Below are 20,518 nucleotides of genomic sequence, written 5' to 3'. Positions count from 1 at the left end.
ATGAGAATTATGTTGATGTTGAAGCATACAAAGCCTCTAACAATATCATTTTCATTTAATGAATAATTATTTGGAATGTCTTACTGAAGAAGTTGGAATGTCTTACTGAAGAAGTTGGAATTTACAACAAAACACAATCATTTCTCAACAACAAATTGACTTTTATACTACACAACATTTAGGTTAATTGATTAGAATGTAAAATGAAAATTAATTTAAACAGATTGCAACTATATTGGTATGCTTTACATGCTTTATGAATGATCATTCTATTGTAGAGCAAAAAGGGTGAAGTGGACATCATGACCGGAGTAACGACAGGCGATTGTAAGAAATTTCAAATAAAAAACAAGTTACATATTCCCGCTAATGTTATTTTAGATGTTGTTCAGATGGTTAGCGTTGTAGCAACAGGCTGTCACGTGAGTTTTAATGTCACTATAAAAAATGTGTCATATTATACCAGTATTATTATTTCAAAGGGCTTTTTTGAATGTACGGCTTTATTATAATTGTTAAAGTGTGCGCCCAGAAATCAATTACGAATCAGAACAATTATAGTAATTGGCAATAAGATGCCACGGAGTCAAAAACCTAAGTCGAAAACAAAAGCAGAACAACGTGTTAAACCAAAAAATGAAAAGAATACCGACAACAGACAACAAATCATTCTTTAGAATACAAGAGATTAAGCAATACAAACTACTTCATATTTGTACTAGTTTTCAGTATATTAGTACTTTGTCATTTTTCTAATTGTGTATATTTTTTGTACTTTTAGAATAAGTCGAGCCCTTTCAACTTATTTTTACATTTTTCTTCTATTTTTTTGGCTGTAACAGCTAATTGACAGGTAATGGGGAGAGCTTAGCGCTGACAAACAATATATACCTGATCTTAAGGTTTGCTGTCCAAATCCAGGCCCTTTAGTTAAGTGGTTATAGTTTGTTGCATTTGGTGTCTGCTATTGTTGTTTATTATTCATATTGTTTAAAAAAGGCCGTTGGTATTCGTTTTTTATTTTGTTGGCATTTCGTTATCCCTAGGCCTTTATATCTTATTATCTGGTGAGGGTGTTGCTATATTCTGTACGACCAAACGGTGACCGGTATTTGTTTGAATCCGCACCTTTGGTCATACGTAGATTGTTGTTGAACCGCCAATCACACCACATCTGCATTATTCATTTTTTTTTTTTCAAAAAAAAATCAAAGTAGCCCGATTTAGAAATTAATTCCAAGAAGCTCAGCAATAATTCTTGCATACTACGAGAATGTTCATTGTTCGTAACTATCATACTGACGAATTCAGAGACACTGATTATAAGACATATGACCTACGCTGGTCTTTCAAATGTTTCAATATTACCAAGATTACACTAATTTAGTTTTTTGCTTTTGTCCTCTCGTTTTACTTTAGTTAGAAAAAAATTTTTAAACCACATTTTGATGCTTATATCTATTCACTTTACATTAAGGGCGTAGGATGGGATGCAAACACACCAAGTGACAACGTAGTGAAAATGCGCATAATCGGAAGTGACGGAAAACTACGAACCTATACAAATGACGACAAAGAAATGTTCCGAGCTATCAGCGCTAACTTTGGATGTTTTGGGGTTATATTTGATATGACAATGAAACTCATTCCTGAGGTTATCGTCAAAGTAGAAAATCGATACATGGATTTAGATGATTTATTCTTCAATGCAGAAAACATACAAAAATTATTTGAAGAAAACTGGTCGGTTGAAATATTTTGGTTTCCTTACAACTCACTCAGTCTTTTTGATTACAATCCAAAAAATGATGACGTCTGGATCCGCGTTATTAACAAAGAAACGAAGAAAGTCAAAACGGCAACTCAAACCTTTTATGACTGGAAAGAAGTAAAAGATTATCTGACACAGGAAGCCTTGGCGGTTATGTCACCGATAATAGCAGGCAATCCTTCTCTGACTCCACTTTATGCATGGTCATCGTTTGGCGCGTTAAAGAAAATCATTTACCCGAGCGGTACACAGTATCAAGAACTTCCACACGCTGTACATTTTAGGTAAACTTATCGGTTATGTATAACTTCATAACTTTTAACCTAACCTAACATATAAATTAGGCTGTTGCTTTTTTATTGTTTCTCTAGTACGTTTATCTCTCGTTATTTGCGCTTTGTTGTCATGATACAACTGATCGAATTCCTTCTGGAATGTTCTAATTTTTTTAGAGATCTTAATGCATTCTTGAAAATATTTTCAAAGTGGAAACCAAAGCGTTCTGATTGGTTAACAACGTCCATAATAATTGACTGTCAACGATATTTTATGTAAGACAAAAACAAAAACAATGGAAAAAACCTTTATGGGAAAGTCGGCTTTAAGAGGCCCCGATGTGAAAAATATGCAACAGTTCAAACGAGAAAACCAACGGCATAATTTTTATGTTTGGTAAGGTGAAAAGTTATAAAATTAATGTTATAAATAATGCATGTTTTAAGGTTTGTCTTGTCGTATAACACACCGAGGAGTGTCAGGATTTTTTAAATGAAAGACAAACCGTAAAATATGCATTTTCTGACTGATATACCGTCAAAAATTATTATTTTCTGCAAAGGTTTGCAGGACATTGCATCCCATTTACCTGTAAGTGGGTTATTCTTTTCTCATGCGTGTATGTATACCAACGACCAACGGCTAAATTATGTGGTGAAATAAAACTCAATAATCTAGATATAAACGTTAGTAATTACTGTCAGGTTTAATTATTGTTTAATATTTTCCTGTTATTGCATGAAACAAGAAATAAAACAATTGTTTCGATATAGGAAAAATACAAGTCACTTAGTAAGTAATTTATTATATCAACTTTATAAAAGGGGAAATTATGAGTTTTTCTCTTGTTAAATGACATTTGAAACACAAAAAAGCATTATTTGTCCAACAAATTAAAAGGAACGTATTCTTTTTTGCTTGGCAATACAGTCTTTCTTAAAAAATTGAGAATCAGGAAAGAATATTACATAATTTTATCTCATATAATTGTCGGTTAAAACGTGTTCTGGTACTGGTATTTCAAACTAATAAATAGCGAAAAGGAGTAAATGATTCTGCCTAAACCCTTGAATGAATATATATGATGGAAAATTGTAGAGAAAACACTAATTGGCAACAGCACACGAATACTATTAAATGATGTTTTTACAAACTAAAGTTTATATTCTAATCGGAGTGAATAATGACCTGACACAGGTTATTATTCTATGCCTTGAAGCACTTTTCATTGAAACTTGGTATCGTCTGGGTTGTTTTTTCAAAAGAATGAGCTATCGTCATGAAAGGATATAACTCCATCTATATATAAGATAGTGGGATTTCTTTATTTCAGGCATTATTTATAGCAAACTGTTATGTTCTTCTCGTCAAATTTTTAACAGATTTATCATTGATATTTTATGAATTTCAGACAATTCATTGAGAATGCTCCTGTAAATGACATGGAGTTTGCCTTCGATTTGAGAGGTGATTTTCATCGACTCTTGAAAATAATTCAAGTAGTTGTGAACAAAGTAGACCATTACGAGGAAAAAGATGAGTATCCATTGAACATTGCTTTAGAAATGCGTATTATGGGTCACAGGTAATTCTGATAATCAAAAACTCATTAAGGATATCAGGCTTATAATTTTGTGACGTGCCTTTTTTTCTATATAAGATTCATCAGTGACGCTCGAATCAAAACTCTTATAATCCAAATCAAAAACAAAGATTAAAAGCATTAAAAAAGCGGTAAACTTTATGCCAAATAAGGCTAATTCAATCTATACCTGTAGGTAGACCAATCTTCGTGTAATGACTATTTCAAAATTTTATAATTAACAGTACCTTAAAAGAACAATAAACAGATCAACGGTATTTTATGTCAAAACAAACTTGCTGACTATCGGGCCACTCGGAGACGAAACATTCAGGAGCAGTGGCATTAAACAGAAAATTTTACGTGTTGTTTTGATTATTTACAGTACTGGGTCGATACCTCTGCTGTTGGAATATTAGTCCCAGAGGTTATCATCAGCACAGTAGTCGGTACTTCGGTACTGACATGATTTAAACAAACCTTTCAAATATTTTCCGTTTATGAATTTTTAAATTTAAAAAGAAACTAAGGTTTCAACTCCCTCAGGTAAAGTTGACCTTAGATTGATTTGCTATTTCTAAGGTCCTTTTGATCATATAGCTTTTCAACGATTTAGGTTTTTATACCACTTGGTCTTCAAATATTTTATTTTGAGCGTTTTTGATGAAGGTAAATAAAGCGCTTCGGATGCTGAAATGTATAGCGTGTCGTTTAAATTTTTTACCCATTCAAAATATCAAACTGAACTTCACAAACAAGTAAAATGAAACAAATATAATGTAAATATGTTTCATTGCTATATGTGTATGTTGATATGCCAATAAAAAATAATTTCCAAACCAACATCCTAAGGCTAACGTATATGTCGCTTCCTCGTCCTGTTTATATGGTGCTCATTATGTAATACTGATTTGCAACAATTTGATGTTGGGGGTCAACGATATTAAATTCATTGTGTTTTTGTCAATCTTACGTTTTAATTTAATGTGAAGTAATAAGAAAGAATTGTAAGCGGAATTAACAAGCATATTGAACAGTACAACATAATGTTTTTGTCGTCGAATTTTTCCTCGGCAGTTTGTATTTTGCATGATTTGATGGATGCGTGTAGATTATTCCCATGTGTCTTCTATTTCAATTTAAATAAAATCTCATTTTCAGCGACACACTTCTTTGTCCTGGTATAATTGGAAATCCTGACCTTGGCGGATCTGGTCACGTGCTATATATAGAAGTTTTAAGTGTCGTCGACACAAAAGGGTGGGAAAAGTTTTGTATTGATGTAGGAACAGAATGGATGGCTTTAGATGGTGTTCCACATTTAGCTAAGCAGTGGGATTTTCTTCCTGGTGTTGAGGACCATATTTACAAGGTAAGAAATAGCATAGCCCGTTTGTATCATATAGTTTATTCTGTTAGCATAATGGTATTATTGAATACAAAGTGTAAGCTATTTTCAACAGATGTTCTTGTCCCAGCAAAAAATCACAATGACTCTCTTATGTTTCTGACAAGTATCAGACTTACACAGTTAAATAGTACAAATAGAAAAAAGTTATTAACTCGAAAGTTTAATGGACGCCATTTATCTTTAAATGGTTTTTAAAACATATTTGTTTCACACATGACCTTAGATAATTGTCGTAGTCATAACCATGTCCTGTTTTCGTCGATTGGGATGGCGTTAATAGCAACGTATTATCGAATTTACTTCAAATAAGTACCTCGACGAGTGCCCTAGGAGGGATCGGAATATAAGTCATTATATCCTACTATTTCTATTAGGCATATTGCAAATAGACATTGAATATAATTAATCTATTAATAACTTCAATGTCTAAGTGTTCTCGGCCTCGGACATTTACTTAATATTGAACCCCTAGATATGAAGCAAAAAGTAAAAAAACAAAAATACAAACTCCAAGGAAAATTCAAAACGGAAAGTGTTTTATTGAATGGCAAACTCAAAAGCTCAAACACATCAAACGAATGGAAAACAACTGTCATATTCATGACTTGATAGAGGCATTTCCTTATGTAGAAAATGGTGGATTAAACCTGGTTTTATAGCTAGCTAAACCTCTTACTTGTATGACAGTCGTATAAAATTCCACTATATTGACAAAAATGTGTAAACAAAAACCAGACATAATAGGTACAAATGTCTAAATTTGGGGTGCAGCAGTCAACATTGTGCTATAATCTTACTCACTTTAAAAATCAAACAAATATGTCAACAAAGAAAACAAAATGGCATATAGACAAAGCACATTAGCAAAAATATAAGACAAGAATTACACGCCAAAAGAATATTACAAAAAATGGACTACACAATTAAGGTTGATAATATATAAAGACAAATAAAAGAACACTTTAACACGTTATTAATATGATAAACAACGTCAGCACCTAGAATATATAATTCAAGACCATCATGTATGATTTGTGAAGTTAAAACGGAATAATTATCATAAAGTAAAATAACAAAAATACCGAACCCTACAGAAAATCCCAAACGGAAAGTCTCTTATCAAATGGCAAAATCAAAAGCTCAAACACATCAAACGAATGGAAAACAACTGTCATATTCTTGACTTGGTACAGGATCTTGATCTAGATCTTGGTATCTTCAGATGAACTCTTTTTTTGAAAAAGGACGAGACGTTCATCAACTTTCTGCTCAGACACTGGTGACGTTTTATAAAGTATGAGTAGCAGCTGTAAGCAATTGAATACCGAATGAGTTGGGAAATGTATATCCCATGTGCAGGTGAAGTTAGAATTTTGCTGCTAAGGTGGGTTAACTATATAGCTGTAAGATTAAAAATCGTCTCGTTTGTCATAGATTCTGGTATTGGGATGACCGCTTATGTCAAATTTGAGGTATAAGTCTAAAAATTAGACGAAGGAAACAGTGTCTGTTGTTTCTTTAATTTCGAGTTCTGGAGGATACATTACTGGAGCCCAATCTGAAAAGTTTGGAATGTTAATTGAAAGAACATCATCAATATATCTGCATGTGAAATTAAATGATCTAGCTTCTTTAATCTTTTTGTTTTGACAAGTGTCTGAAAGAACTCCGACTCATTTGATAATAAAAAGCGGTCGGCAAGGGAATGCGCACAGTTCGTTGTTCTCATACGCATAGTCGTTCGTATAAAAAAGAACTTTGCGGAAAAGAGAAATTTCTAAATTAAACATTTAGTTACAATACTTATTGATTTACAATCTTTCAGCATATGGGACAACATATCGACGCATTTAAAGTGCAGCTGACGAAATCTGGCGCTGATCCAAATGGAATGTTTCTGAACAAAAGCCTCCGAAAACTATTACGACTATAACATACCTGACCAAAACATTTTGGAATAAGCTGTGATTTCTGTGAATTATCCGTCCAACTTCAGTAACTGTGATTCTGTTTTTATTTTAAAATAAATATATGAATAAATGGAGAGAAAAAATGTTGAGCAGATTCCGCATTATAGAATTGACCCGATAACATGTTTAATGTTAGAAGTTTTTTCCAATGTATAATGGCCTATTAAAATTAGCATTGTTGAAGGCAGCATGGTGACCTTTAGCTGATTACGTCATCAGGGCTCTCGTAGATAATTATCTCATCGGCACTCAAACCAAATATCCTTATTTTTTAAAATGATTTATTTGAATAGGCTATTAGATAACAGGAATAATGTTCAGTTGTCCACAGAAGTTATGTAATTGTCAATTGACCTGATGGCCAACATGTGCAAGTTAATGCAATCTGCTGATTATTTGTTTATTGAGTCACTGATAGTCATATTGTATAAAGAAATGATAACATTTGTTTGACTATTCAGATTACTAATCAATATTGATTTAATTGCTTATTGTCCTATGATCTTATCATTAAGATGTGATTCGTGGTGCAAATGTTGTATATGTTAGATGATATATTTAGTGTATGCGCTAAAAGTGTAGCCAGAAATGGAAATCGATCACCACTTAAATATAAAATTGCAGTTGATGACATTGATGAATTGGTGACTTCATTAGATTTTAACCATACAAAAAGTTCATTTTCGCTCCTGTTGTCATGTTTAAAACGCGTGGCAAATTTGTTACATATATCGTCAAAGTGTTTCTATACATGAAGAAAGGGGTCAAGTCACTTTTCATCATAACACGTTTTTAAGGATAGCTATCATCATCGTTGTGTTTGTTAAATTTCAGTCCTGTTAACATATATCATTTTATCATTAAAAAATAGTTTCAAACACGAATCACATAGAGTTAAGAGATTGGGACACTTCTTTTATCATGTTTATTAAAAGTATACTACGGCATTAATTGTTCCTCTCACCATACCTTGATTACAATCAACAGGTATGTTAATCAAAGCTTGTTGTTATCAATGCATAGTTACTATGAAAATGAACACGCATGTATTATAACAGTGACGAAGACAGTTGAAGAAATTTGATTGGACAAAGTTTTGTAAAATATAAAATCAACTCTTGGTAACTCAACAACTCAGTGCTAGTATTCGACTATGTAAAATAAGAGAATTGTTTTCAATTCATTGCACTTTAAACGACGAAAGAAAACGTTTAAAGACTTGTGGATTGGAAGTTCGTGTCATTTGTAAGTAAATACTAATTACAGTAGGTAGAGTGTCCGGCTGAGATCGTGTTTTTCAAGTGATTTGATCAGGATTTTTCGAGTGTGACCACGTTTTTTCAAGTCAATATTATCAAAAATGTTAACAAACAGACTTCTTTCCGGATAAGACGTAAAAAAAGGATACTAGAACCTTATATACCAGATCATAGAAGGAAAATTAGTATTTGTGATAAAAAGATAATATTAAACCTACATTATTTTGTTTTCAAAAAACGTTTAATTTAGCCTTACAATGCTTTATTACGAAATATAGATTAAAGTCATTTTTATACATATATCAAAGCATATTTCAATGGAAATGCATTCATGAAATCTATATATATTTAGTTATACAGACCCTTTACAAAAGTTCTTGCTTTGCAATGAAAAGGACATTTTAGAGAGAACATTCATTTTCACCAATAACTATGAAATCGCACATTGTATAACCTTTTGTGTGATTTTATGAAATTCCATTTCTAAAATGTGGAAACATGATCTAAATTACTCTCACATTTACCAATTATCTCTATTTGGGATTATTACCAATATGTCAATATAACGCAACTATAAACAGCTGTCATACAAGTGGGCGGTTTTGATAGCTATAAAACAATGTTTAACCTACCATTAGGAATGAACATGTTGGATTGTTAAACACAATTATCAAAGATCAACACTGCTCTAACCTGGGACAGTGGGGTAACAGAATATGTAAGAACAAACTGTCAGGGAATACTTAAAAATGGTCAAACTCAACAAATTAGAACGAATTAGAAAAAAAAACTTACATAAATGACACAAAGTACCGATCTAAGAGTACTCACTGTTACTGAAAACTCGTTCAAAACCAATTACAAATAATAGATAAAATAAATTAATCATGTTCTCTTAGATTAAACTAGTTTCCCATGAGAATAAGGAAATCAAATGACCGTCAACTTACTTCTAGTTGAATCATATCAGTGCCAAATCACTAGCTACTACGATGATTGAACTTTTTTTCTTAAACTCGTAATTTACTTTTTGAAAGATAACAGCTAAGTGGTGTTAAAAAAGACGAATACAATGAAAATATATCTTTACATCATCCTTCTATTTTCACATATATGTCACTATGAAACGAACGTAATAAGGTATTAAGTATTTGTTTCAAACAAGACAACATAACTACATCATCTCTAATTCATTTCTAATTTATATTCTATTTTTTTTCTTTTAATAATACAGGGTTCCATGACATGTATGATTAAAAAAACAATAATTCAATAACTCAAGTAAGTTATTTCGTTAAAGCAAGGTATTAATAATAGTACTATCCATCACGCTAGTACACTATTTTTCAAGGAGAAGGATTTAAAGCATCAAGTGAATGATTTAGATATTTCATCAAACTAAATGTAGGGAGTTAAAAATATCATCTCCTTCTTAACAACGTGACTCTGATGTAATAATAATTTTCTCCCGTAGGTATAGGGGTGATTTACATAGATTAGAAATTGCAACAAAAGTCCATTAGGATATCAATAAAAGCTGGTCTAGATTATACGTTTAGGTAATACGATATATAAATAAGAATGAGAAACACGAACCACACGACAACAAGTTGAACTCAAATAAAAGTTAAATATTTCAATATACACCTGAGATCACCCCAGTTTTTTGTGTTGTTCGTGATGCTAAGTCTTTAGTTTTATATGTTGTGATTTGTGTACTATTGTTTGTCTGTTGTTGTTTTTTTTTCTTCTTTGGCGATGGCGTTGTCAGTTTATTTACGACTTATGAGCTTGAATGTCCCTCTGGTATCTTTTTCCTCTCTTTATCAACCTAAATATAAGACATTTTCAATTCAATCTGGTATGGTTCCTGGATATACAAGGAATAAAAAAAAATAGTCGATACTAAAATTGTCTGGTCTTAACCTTGCAGTTGACGATTAAATGGTAATACACATTTGATTAGGTAATGATGTGACCTTGACTTCATTTCATAGGTGAGTAATCAAAGTTAAGTTATAAAGATAAGGGTCTATTCTCAGATAATATACATCGACCGGCGAGTGATCTATGTAGTGGTCTAAGTATCTCGTCTACTATTAATTTAATACCAAACAGAAAACAATAAACTTGCGGAAAAGATGGTATACCGCAAACATGAGGTGCAAAAATTTGTACACCATATCCGGATTTCGACAATTAATGTCTCTTCAGTGATGTTAGTGATCGAAACGGTATTTGGAAGGCTATATAAATTACCTCAATTTAGGATAGACTCTTGAATTTTGAAGAGTCGAAATAGGATGAACGGATCATATAAACCCGAAGGCAAATATAGTTCAAGCCCAAACGAAAAAATATAAACAAGTCTAAATTGAAAACAACGTTCGAACCTATGATTGCGTTGGATAAAAACCGCAATTTTTATACGTGTGTATGCAAGACAAATTACTTGGTAGAGTGGTCTAAATACAGCACAAACAACATTTTCCAAAAGACCAAAAGAAGTGAAAAAGTATATTTTAACAAAAACGCATTTGACTAGCAGGTCGAACAACTGATGTTCTTAAACCCTGCTGATTGTCATTGTTGATTGCCAAATAAACGGATCACCAGATGTAACAAAATGGATCTTAACTATTAATTTAATACCAAACAGAAAACAATAAACTTGCGAAAAAGATGGTATACCGCAAACAAAAGGTGCAAAAATTAGTACACCATATCAGGATTTCGACACTTAATGTGTCTTCAGTGATGTTAGGAATCGAAACGGTATTTGGAAGGCCATATAATTTACCTCAATTTGGGATAGACTCTTGAATTTTGAAGAGTCGAAATAGGATGAACGGATCATATAAACCCGAAGGCAAATTTATACTATTCATTGGCATTTTTGCTTAAAAAATCATGGCAAATTAGTCGATGAATTGAATTAAAAAAATATACAGATAAATAAACATTACACAGTACCTTTTCAGAAGTTTTATACAGTCCGATGACTGACAGTAATAGCATATGATTTATATAAATACATCGTATATGAACTTGACACCTGTTAGAACTTTTCGGAACGCAAATGGTGTACACTTTACATCAGATGATAACCTATGTGTTGGAAACAAGATGTTAGTTTATAAGGTCGTTAATGGCTCTTCCTTCACTTTTATTTGTTTAAATGCTAATTAGCAATGACAGAATGGTAACAGATTTATTTGATCCAGCTGCACATACGTCTTATTTCGATACATAACAACAAAAGAAGGGGGTTAGGAGTTGTGGTTAACAAAATATTTGAAATTTTGGAGTTTCTGCTGTATCAGTAATATTTAAATTCGGTTTGTGATAAAGTTCGTGTAGTTGTTCAGTATTTGCAATTAAGGCAGCCCATTTAAGATTTAAAATCACTGGCCCCATACAAGTTTTATTTCATCTATTGAAATGTATTATAGGATCACTTAGATTTGTTAATTGATTCATCTTTTTTAGATTATAAATGTATGCACAACATATTCTCTTATCCACAAGTGATATCTATTATCAATTCCTTATTTAATTTATGCGATATTTTATCAAAAGTTCTTATTTTCAAAATTATCAATGAAAAGATGACTACATTTGAAAAAAATGCATAAAAAATGACAATTGATAAATATAATTTATCGGCATAAAGGTAATTCCCGGATAAGTGTAATTCAATTTTTTTTCTTAAATTTAAAGTTGCATGTGACTTTAAAAGAAATTATGATGATTATAGACCTAGTATATATACACATTTCTTTATGCAAAATAGTCTATTCTATTTCAGCCTGTTTTTTGGCAAAAAAATGGTACACAAAAATCCAGAATTTCTAATTTGCATTGGCACCTATATAATATTGTGTTAGAAAGATAATAGTTTTTCAATTTTACAGCATATGGGACAACATATCAACACATTTAAAAAGCAACTAAACATGTCTGGTGCTGATCCAAATGAAATGTTTCCAAACAAAAGCCTGCAAAAGCTATTACGACTATAATAGTTCTGATTACAAACTTTTATCAATAAGCATGCTGTAATTCAAGTTAAACATCCACTTTGTGTCTAACTTAAATTCTGGTTTATATAATGAGTTTATTTAGCGTGATTGTGTTTGAAAATATAATGAACGTACGTTTACTTTAAAAAAGGAACTATTCACAAGTTACTGCCTAGTGGAAGTGTCCGCATATGCGATATTCCATTATGCAGAAGATGATTTATTACAACAGCAGATACCAGCAGTAATAAAACGAAAGGTTCTACATTGAAAACGTTCGAAATATTACTCAATGTTAATAGGGTTTATAATCAAAGACCAACACTGTTCTAACATGACACCAACAAATCTTAAAAGACAATATGTTAGATGTTTATAAAATAAAACCAGAGGGAGTTGTTGTCTTCTTTAAAGATATACCTAAGTTAAAAATTGTGGATGTTGAAAATTATACAAACTGCCAAGCATACAAAGTGTCAAACTTATGGAAATTAATAAGCCAAAATATTCAACTCAATTTTGCATTTTAGAAAAAAAAATTGTTGAATTTTAATAAAAATGTATGATTCTTCCAAGTTATGCTTGTACAACATGTATACAAATTGTTTCAGGCTATGCTCAGAATATTAAAACTCAATAAAAATAAATAATAGATGGTATTTTACTGTGCTTTTTCATACAAATTCGAATCATTTAAGCATAAAACCCTTCAGTAGGGGAGGGATTGTGGACAGTAGGTTTTTTTATGATTTATTCCTAATTTTTCACTCAAAAACGTCTGGCTTGTCTGAGATGGCTGCTGTTAGGGAAAGGTGTTATGCTGTCTACAAGAAAATCACCCTTTCTGACACGAAACTGCTGTAAAACGTTTTTCCTCATAAAAGATGATTGAACAAATGAATAATATTTTAAAATTTGAGCCTGACATATAATGAAAATAACCTTAAAAATAATTTCGTGTGCAACGTTGAATGCGCTTTTCTGGAACTACCTTCATCCGAAACGCCAAAAACGCCAAAAAAGAAAACAAATTATTCTAAACGTTACAACAGATTTATTGTATATGCACCTAGTCTTCGAATCAATACGCTTCTTATAAATCAAAGCAACAGAGAATACCATCACTTTCTTTTAACTAAGCAATATTGGAATATCGGTTTTAGATTTGCATATACATATAAATTTACCTTACAGGTTTTATTTTTACTTATAGCCAGATATTATCAGCCTCTGTTAATTTTTTTTTTTCTAATTTTATATTCTACATGCTAAATGAATATTAATGAGCAAAATCCATTAGACACAGTCAGCTACAAAAGGCCCCGAAGAGACAAATGTGAAACAATTCAAAAGAAAAAACTAACATATGCATGTATATGAGTTCGATATCAGAATTTCGGAAAATCTGAATGTAATATGAATCTTATGTTTGTCAACATAACCTTCCATATATACTCAGATTCTGTCTATGTTACAATATGTTGCATATATTTAAGGTAATTAAATTGTCTTTATCCAATACAATATACCTTTTCAACAATAAAACCTATCAATTAAGATACATTTTATCGAGTATTAGATAACTTAATGTATTGTTTATTAGTATAAGTTTATCAAATGGGTTAAGTATACAAATTATAGCAGTCATGTGATAAATACATTTTGATATCGAGGTCATAAATTCTCTTGAAACCATAATCGTAAGATATATCACATTTCATGCTTGTTTGCAGTGCAACATATTCGTCCTAGTTACTCTAAAGATTTAATTTTGATGAGTAGTCACTTAGAGAGGCAATTGAGAGAACATCTATACTGCAACATATGCATCAATAGGACATGAGCGGTTGTTAAAATCTTAATAACAACAATACTACAAGTGAATTACTTCAGACATCACGTATATGTAACATACATCTGTCACAGTTTCTTGACGTGAGTTAAGATGACATATTACATATAACTATTCATAGTCAGCTACGATACATAACATACACCCGCTACTATTTTTTAAAGTGAGATAACAAAACAAACAACTTTGTGAGTTTTTTCAGTGAGCAAAGACGATATATAAAAAACAACAATTGTCCCATGTGAGTTATTTAAGGCGACATATTTAGAACAATCTTACACAGTGAGTTATTTGACAGGAAACATAAAACACCGTGATCTACTTGGATCGACGCAAAAACCTATCATACACAGTTTCATTTGAAACTGCAAAACATAACAACTGTTTATCAGAGGGAAACATTCAAAAGTTATTTACCAAACAATTTGACATACGACATACATGGAATTCAAATACCATTTTCTGTTTTATTTGGTAATTTTTATGTTGAGTGGACTAACTCTTTCGTATAGACGTAATAAGTATCCTGTTACAAAGAAAGGCAAGTATTTTTTAATCCATTTGTCATTTGTCATTTGTAATATAATTGTATGTCCAATGTTTTTTTTCACAAATACTTTACAAAATCCGCTTTTACTTTAATTTAAAAAATGTTGAAGACCACATGCCATTTGGACAATCAAAATTCACAACGTTCACAAGTCATGATTTACGTAAATAATAAAGGCAACAGTAGAATACCGCTGTACACTTTTTTTAATTTTGTTTTAATCGACACTCAAAGCACACAAAGGCTACATTGACTACATTGCAAATAAAAACTAATTGAATTTACATATAAACATTTATTTGTATCAATGGGAACGTAATAGATTTCGGTTTACGTTTTCAGGACAACAAGCTCAATTTTAACACGACCTTAGAAACTTAAACCAGTGTGTGTACAAAAAGTGCAATACGGTGCTGTAACGTTTTTTTTTTTGTTTTTTTTTTTGTATTGCTTATATTATTAGGGGGTTTTGTGGGCGAGTGTTTTAAGTAGTTCAACTACTGTGAGTTCGAGTCCCGCAAGTGGCAGGTGCATTCGACTCCAATCTTAATTGACTAGGATTACAAGTTTTCGTGCCGATGGTCGGTGGTTTTCCCCAGGCACTCTGGATTTCTCCACCAATATAGCCAATAGTGCTGAAAATTGCGTTAAAACACGTTAAATCAATCAATCCCAAATTATTATCATGTTTTTGGAATGCCTGCCTGCATTGCCATTATGTTTCTTCGATCTGTGCTATCCTAAATTGTCGTAATACTATTAAGTGTTTGAGTATGTTTCAGGAAGCTTAATTCAATGAGAAGATTTGCATTCAGTCATTGAAATTTGCTGCAGGAAATTTAGGGAAATCATTAAAAAATTAAAATTAGTGATGCATCTTCATCATGCAGGTCTTTTTGATATATTAGCCAATCAACATTTGTAAAAGAGTTTGGATTTCTAAATATTAACGCTTTGAACATCACCGAAGAGAAATTCAATTCCGAAATGCGCATCAGTTAAAGTTCAATTGGTAGTGTTTGATTTTATATCTTATAATGTCGCTATTTTTATTCCATACATGCTTATATAGTACATGTATCGTATATCTTTGTTTGAATCACATTTTTATCGTTACTTTAATGTAAAAGTACGCCATAGTTATTTGTAATTTTTGAAGTAGGATTGAATATATGTCTAACTAATACATATTCGTTGAGAATAAATAATAATATGATATACGCCAATGAGACAGTGTTATTTATTATTTATCATATTTCCATCTAGTAACTACATTCACTGTATGACTATTGAATTGATAAATTCTTTGTACATTTTGCATTTAAGTTTATGCTATAAATATATTAGAAATTTTTAGCAAAAACAAGAAATTGTGAAACTACTTAATAGTGGAAGATGTGATGCGTTTCTTTTGCTGCTAGTAGGGTATATAACTAATTGCAATGTTTCAACATTTTTCTCTCAGAGAAATTACTGAAACCACAAAGACTCGTTGGTGCACTTGGTGTTTGCAGCTTCTGTAGGAAGCTGTGTTTTTGTAAATGTGTCCAGAGATCATGTGTCAATTCATCATGCTGTGGCGCTGCTGGAAGGCCTTCTAAACCATCTCGCATCTCTAAAATATCTACAAAGGAACAGAAAATGGTAGTCAAATTATACGACCAATATCTAAAAGTATATGATAAATTCAAAGCTGGTATGGATAATAAATAATTACATTTTTCATGTGTTGTTATTATTGCGTAATGGGGGGATGGTGGTGGGTTAAGGAGTTGGTCATGACATTAGGTTCTGTTTATCAACATCATTTGGACAGGAATTTTCTGAAAGGTTATAGCAGGCGAAACGAATCTTTAGTTATTTAAATGGTTTTAAAAATGGCGGATAATACAGATGGGACAATCAAAACTCATAAGTCGTAAGTTTAAAACTGATGCTACTATTGCATAATTCGAAAACAACTAAATATGTCCACAACACACTACATAGTAAAGTAAATATTGATCAACATGAGACCATTCAAAAACAGTGGGCAAAAGTCTACAACTTGTCATTTATTCATATTTCCTATTACAATCGTAGTTATTTTAACGAGAGGAATTGATACGATTTATATGGTAACTGTGTCCTTATGGTTGGACAAATAGTACATTTCGTATAGAAACTTTAGTTTACAACAGAAAAGAAAACAGTTAAAACGAAATCACTAATATTTTACAATTCGAGGTGAAGATTTTCATTGTTAGAAACATGCAAAAACATTTCTTGTGTACCCAGACTGCCTTCTCGTAACTAGCACATATTAAAAAAAACATATGGACTATAAATTATGACATTGGTCTATTGCAACATATGATGTTTTGATTTTTTTAATGTAATGAAAGGTACATAATGGACATTTTCGATAAATGGAGTATCTGTGGTGTAATCTATAATACAGATATCACATAGCGTTCTAGCAAGAAAAAATGGCGTCAAAACCAAATCAGCAATGTGTATAAAATATCATATTATACAAAAAAGGAGATATGGTATGATTACCAAATGAGACAACTATCCACCAAAGATCAAATGAAGTGGATGTAAGCAAGTCTAGGCAACCGTACGTCCTCCAACAATGAAAAATGTAAATTGACTTGAATGCAACCAATTCTTAATCAATCAGCAAACATCGTTTTTGGTTTCACCCCAAAGGAAGACTTAGTTTATTCTTAAATTGTTATTGTAGTCTACTCAGCATGTTAGAGTGTCACAAATTATAATCATATTAAAAGAAAAGGAAAGATGAAATGATGTTCCGGCAATCTGTGAAACATTGCGTTCTCAGGGAATTGTAAACACGTAGTAGTCCATGGTGCATTGTAACTCATTCAATGGATTGGTCAATGTCTTAGGTACAAATTTGTTAGTAGTATTTAAACAAACAATGATATTGGTGGGAACATAAGTATTCTGAAATGATGCTTATCCGTATAAGGAAGTGTACCTGACCTGTTCTAACAGTTTACAAAATGTCTATTTATATAAATACTAAAAGTGAAGTAACAGAAAATTTACATTGACTAACTTACTAAAATAATATGTGCCATTTATATGCATAAACGATTAACAGCTTACGTATGCATTGTTTAATTATTAAACATCATGTGATTTTAATACAGGAACCACGACATTATTGTTTTTGAAGTACGTGGTACTTCAATCTTCACCATAACATACTTTATCTTTTTTCTATATCTTGATACGCATTTAACTACTAGAGTTAAATTTTTATCTTTGTTGTGTGTTAGAATATATATATATATATTTTTCTTTTTATAATTTTTAACATCTGTTTGTTTCTGATCTACGATTTAAAGGATTAGACATTATACATTTAGAGTTGTCAAATGAAGTCCGTACGATACAGACAAAAAGTTCTTGTTGATTTTTTCTTCAAATTTAGACACAAACATGAAAAAGAAGATGTGGTATGATTGCTAACGAGACAACTATTCTCAAGAGACCAAATTACACAGAAATTAACAACTATAAGTCACCGTACGGCCTTTAACAATGAGCAAAGCCCATAGCGCATAGTCAGTTATAAAAGGCCACGAAATGACAAATGTAAAACAATTCAATTTATGTACAAAACAATGAACGAAAAACAAATATATAACACACCAACAAACGACCACCACTGAATTACAAGCTAAGTCAATTTTGACATGCACTAACGAAATATGCAAAGAAAATCTACCTTCATGACTTACTTTTCGAGATATTGCAATTTAAAATTTGCATGTTTCTTGTAAAAATGCTAATTTTTATTTTTCAATACTGTTCCGGGAAAATAACAAATATTTTATACAAATAGAGATATATTTACTTGATTTTTTTGAAAAAGTGTTCGTTGATGTAAAGAACTTTAAATTAGCCCCTTGAATGAAGGCTGAAAGCGATAATTTTTTTGTGAAATCATTTAATTATTTGATATAAAAAGCTGTAAAAAATTTCTTGTCAATACAAATGCATAATAGGGCCCCATGTATTTTCAAAGTAGAAATAGAAAACCTAGGTTTTTGAATACTTCAGATCGTATGTCCGTAACTGGCGACTGAAATTCGCCGCAGTGTATTGTTATTACAGCATCATCGTACGCGTGCAGCTATTCGTGTCGTACATCAAAATAGGAAAATAGGAATTACTGGCATATACGAAGTTGATTTTGTCTCAAATTTTGTACTGTTAGTAGATTTGGCCTTCCGATTTGATTGTGTTAGTCCTTTTTCGCCAATTTTGAATGTTGCAAAAACAACGTGTTAAATTTCGATGCATTTTTTGCCTTTGCGACTGTATTGTATGCCCCTAATAAATTGACAATTATTGATTAGACTAATACATGTCGAATTTTCTTTTATATCAAATAGTCACAACTTATCAATAGTTTTCTATGTTGCGTTTTGTGTACTGTTGTTAATCTTTTTGTCTTTTTTAGTTGTATGCCATTGTATTTTCAGTTTGTTTTCGACTTATGAGTTTGAATATTACTTTGCTATTATTCGCTTCTCTTTTAAGACAATGCAATATATATCTTAGTATGCTTAGTTTTACAGTTCGACATATCGGTGACTTTTATAGCTTTAAGAACGGAATAGGCCATTCGGTGATTTATAGTTGTTATAAGCTTATTATATCATAGGCAATAATACAACATCTCTTATTTTATATTCAGAATACATACATTTTACTGAAGAAGAAAAACAGTTACACAAATTGAAATGTAATACTCTGTACTCATTGTTGATTCGAGTAATATAAAAACTTGAACTAAAACATATCCACGGTTTGTGTGGAACGTTTCCAGAATAATCAATGAATTACGTCTCACCTTTGAATAAAAAAAAATAGTCTCTATAAAGGTCACTTATGTTTTGTCATGACATAAACGTCACATTCTGCATCTAATCTATCTAATAATAGTCTGCACACTTTTGTTAAGTCTCTATAATGTGCGAGTTGTAGCGATGGAACAATGTTGTAGTGCAAATTCACTCAAAGCAGAAAGCAATTATACGCTATACTATTTTAACGTATATACCACCAGTGAGCAGATATTTCAATGAGAGTCTGGAAGGAAATGAGAGAGATTAAACTCATCGTCAGGCATATACCTCCGTCTTTTAATGAATGGTCCGGCAGGAGTCTCATCAAAGGCAAGATAATACACTAAAACACGACATCCATGAAATGTATATCGTTTTAGGATTTCCTTTATATTCTCCATAGGAAATTGAGACTATTAAAAAAACAGCGATACAATACAATTAAGTAAATCTGTTATTTTCATCAAGCCTTAATTGCTAGGGACAGGGATAGATATGTTTGTTTTTTTGGTTTGTACTTAAATTCTTGAAAACAATCTTTTTGAAAGAGAAGTGATAATTACTTGATATGTTTTGAAAAACAAACAAAAACAAAACAAAAACAAACTAATGATAAAAAAAAAATTTTTTTTTCTTCAAATATTTCTTTCCATTCGAACACAGAGAATGATGGCCGATACCATGTGTGAAACACATTTCTTCCATTCATCATGTGTTTCCTCATTCATGTGTTTCCTTATTCTATCATTATCACATCATATTGTAATCTTGCATACGCTCCGCCCACAAAACAATGCCAAAAAGTTTATTTGACTATAACAGAGCCATATTTGAACATGTTGAATGTAAAAAATGTTAGATATTTGTTTATATTTTTCATAATTAAAACCTCGACGGTTTATATGCGATGTTTTATGACGTCTTTTTACATCCACATTAATAAATATAAAATTGGGA

General features: G+C 31.4%; 1 protein-coding gene across 1 annotated transcript in view; it reads left to right on the top strand.

Moving 5' to 3' along the window:
* The window catches only part of LOC127718708 (uncharacterized), a 270,509-nt gene extending 258,218 nt beyond the window's left edge, over window positions 1-12,291 (top strand). The window contains exon 10 of the mRNA XM_052224763.1: window positions 12,184-12,291. Within this exon, the coding sequence (XP_052080723.1) occupies window positions 12,184-12,291 (108 nt within the window). The remainder of the gene's footprint in view (window positions 1-12,183) is intronic.
* The last annotated feature ends 8,227 nt before the right edge of the window (window positions 12,292-20,518 follow it).

Source organism: Mytilus californianus, unplaced genomic scaffold (assembly GCF_021869535.1).
Source record: "Mytilus californianus isolate M0D057914Y unplaced genomic scaffold, xbMytCali1.0.p SCAF_10, whole genome shotgun sequence".
Taxonomy (NCBI): domain Eukaryota; kingdom Metazoa; phylum Mollusca; class Bivalvia; order Mytilida; family Mytilidae; genus Mytilus; species Mytilus californianus.
This window is presented reverse-complemented; position numbering and strand designations above follow the sequence as displayed.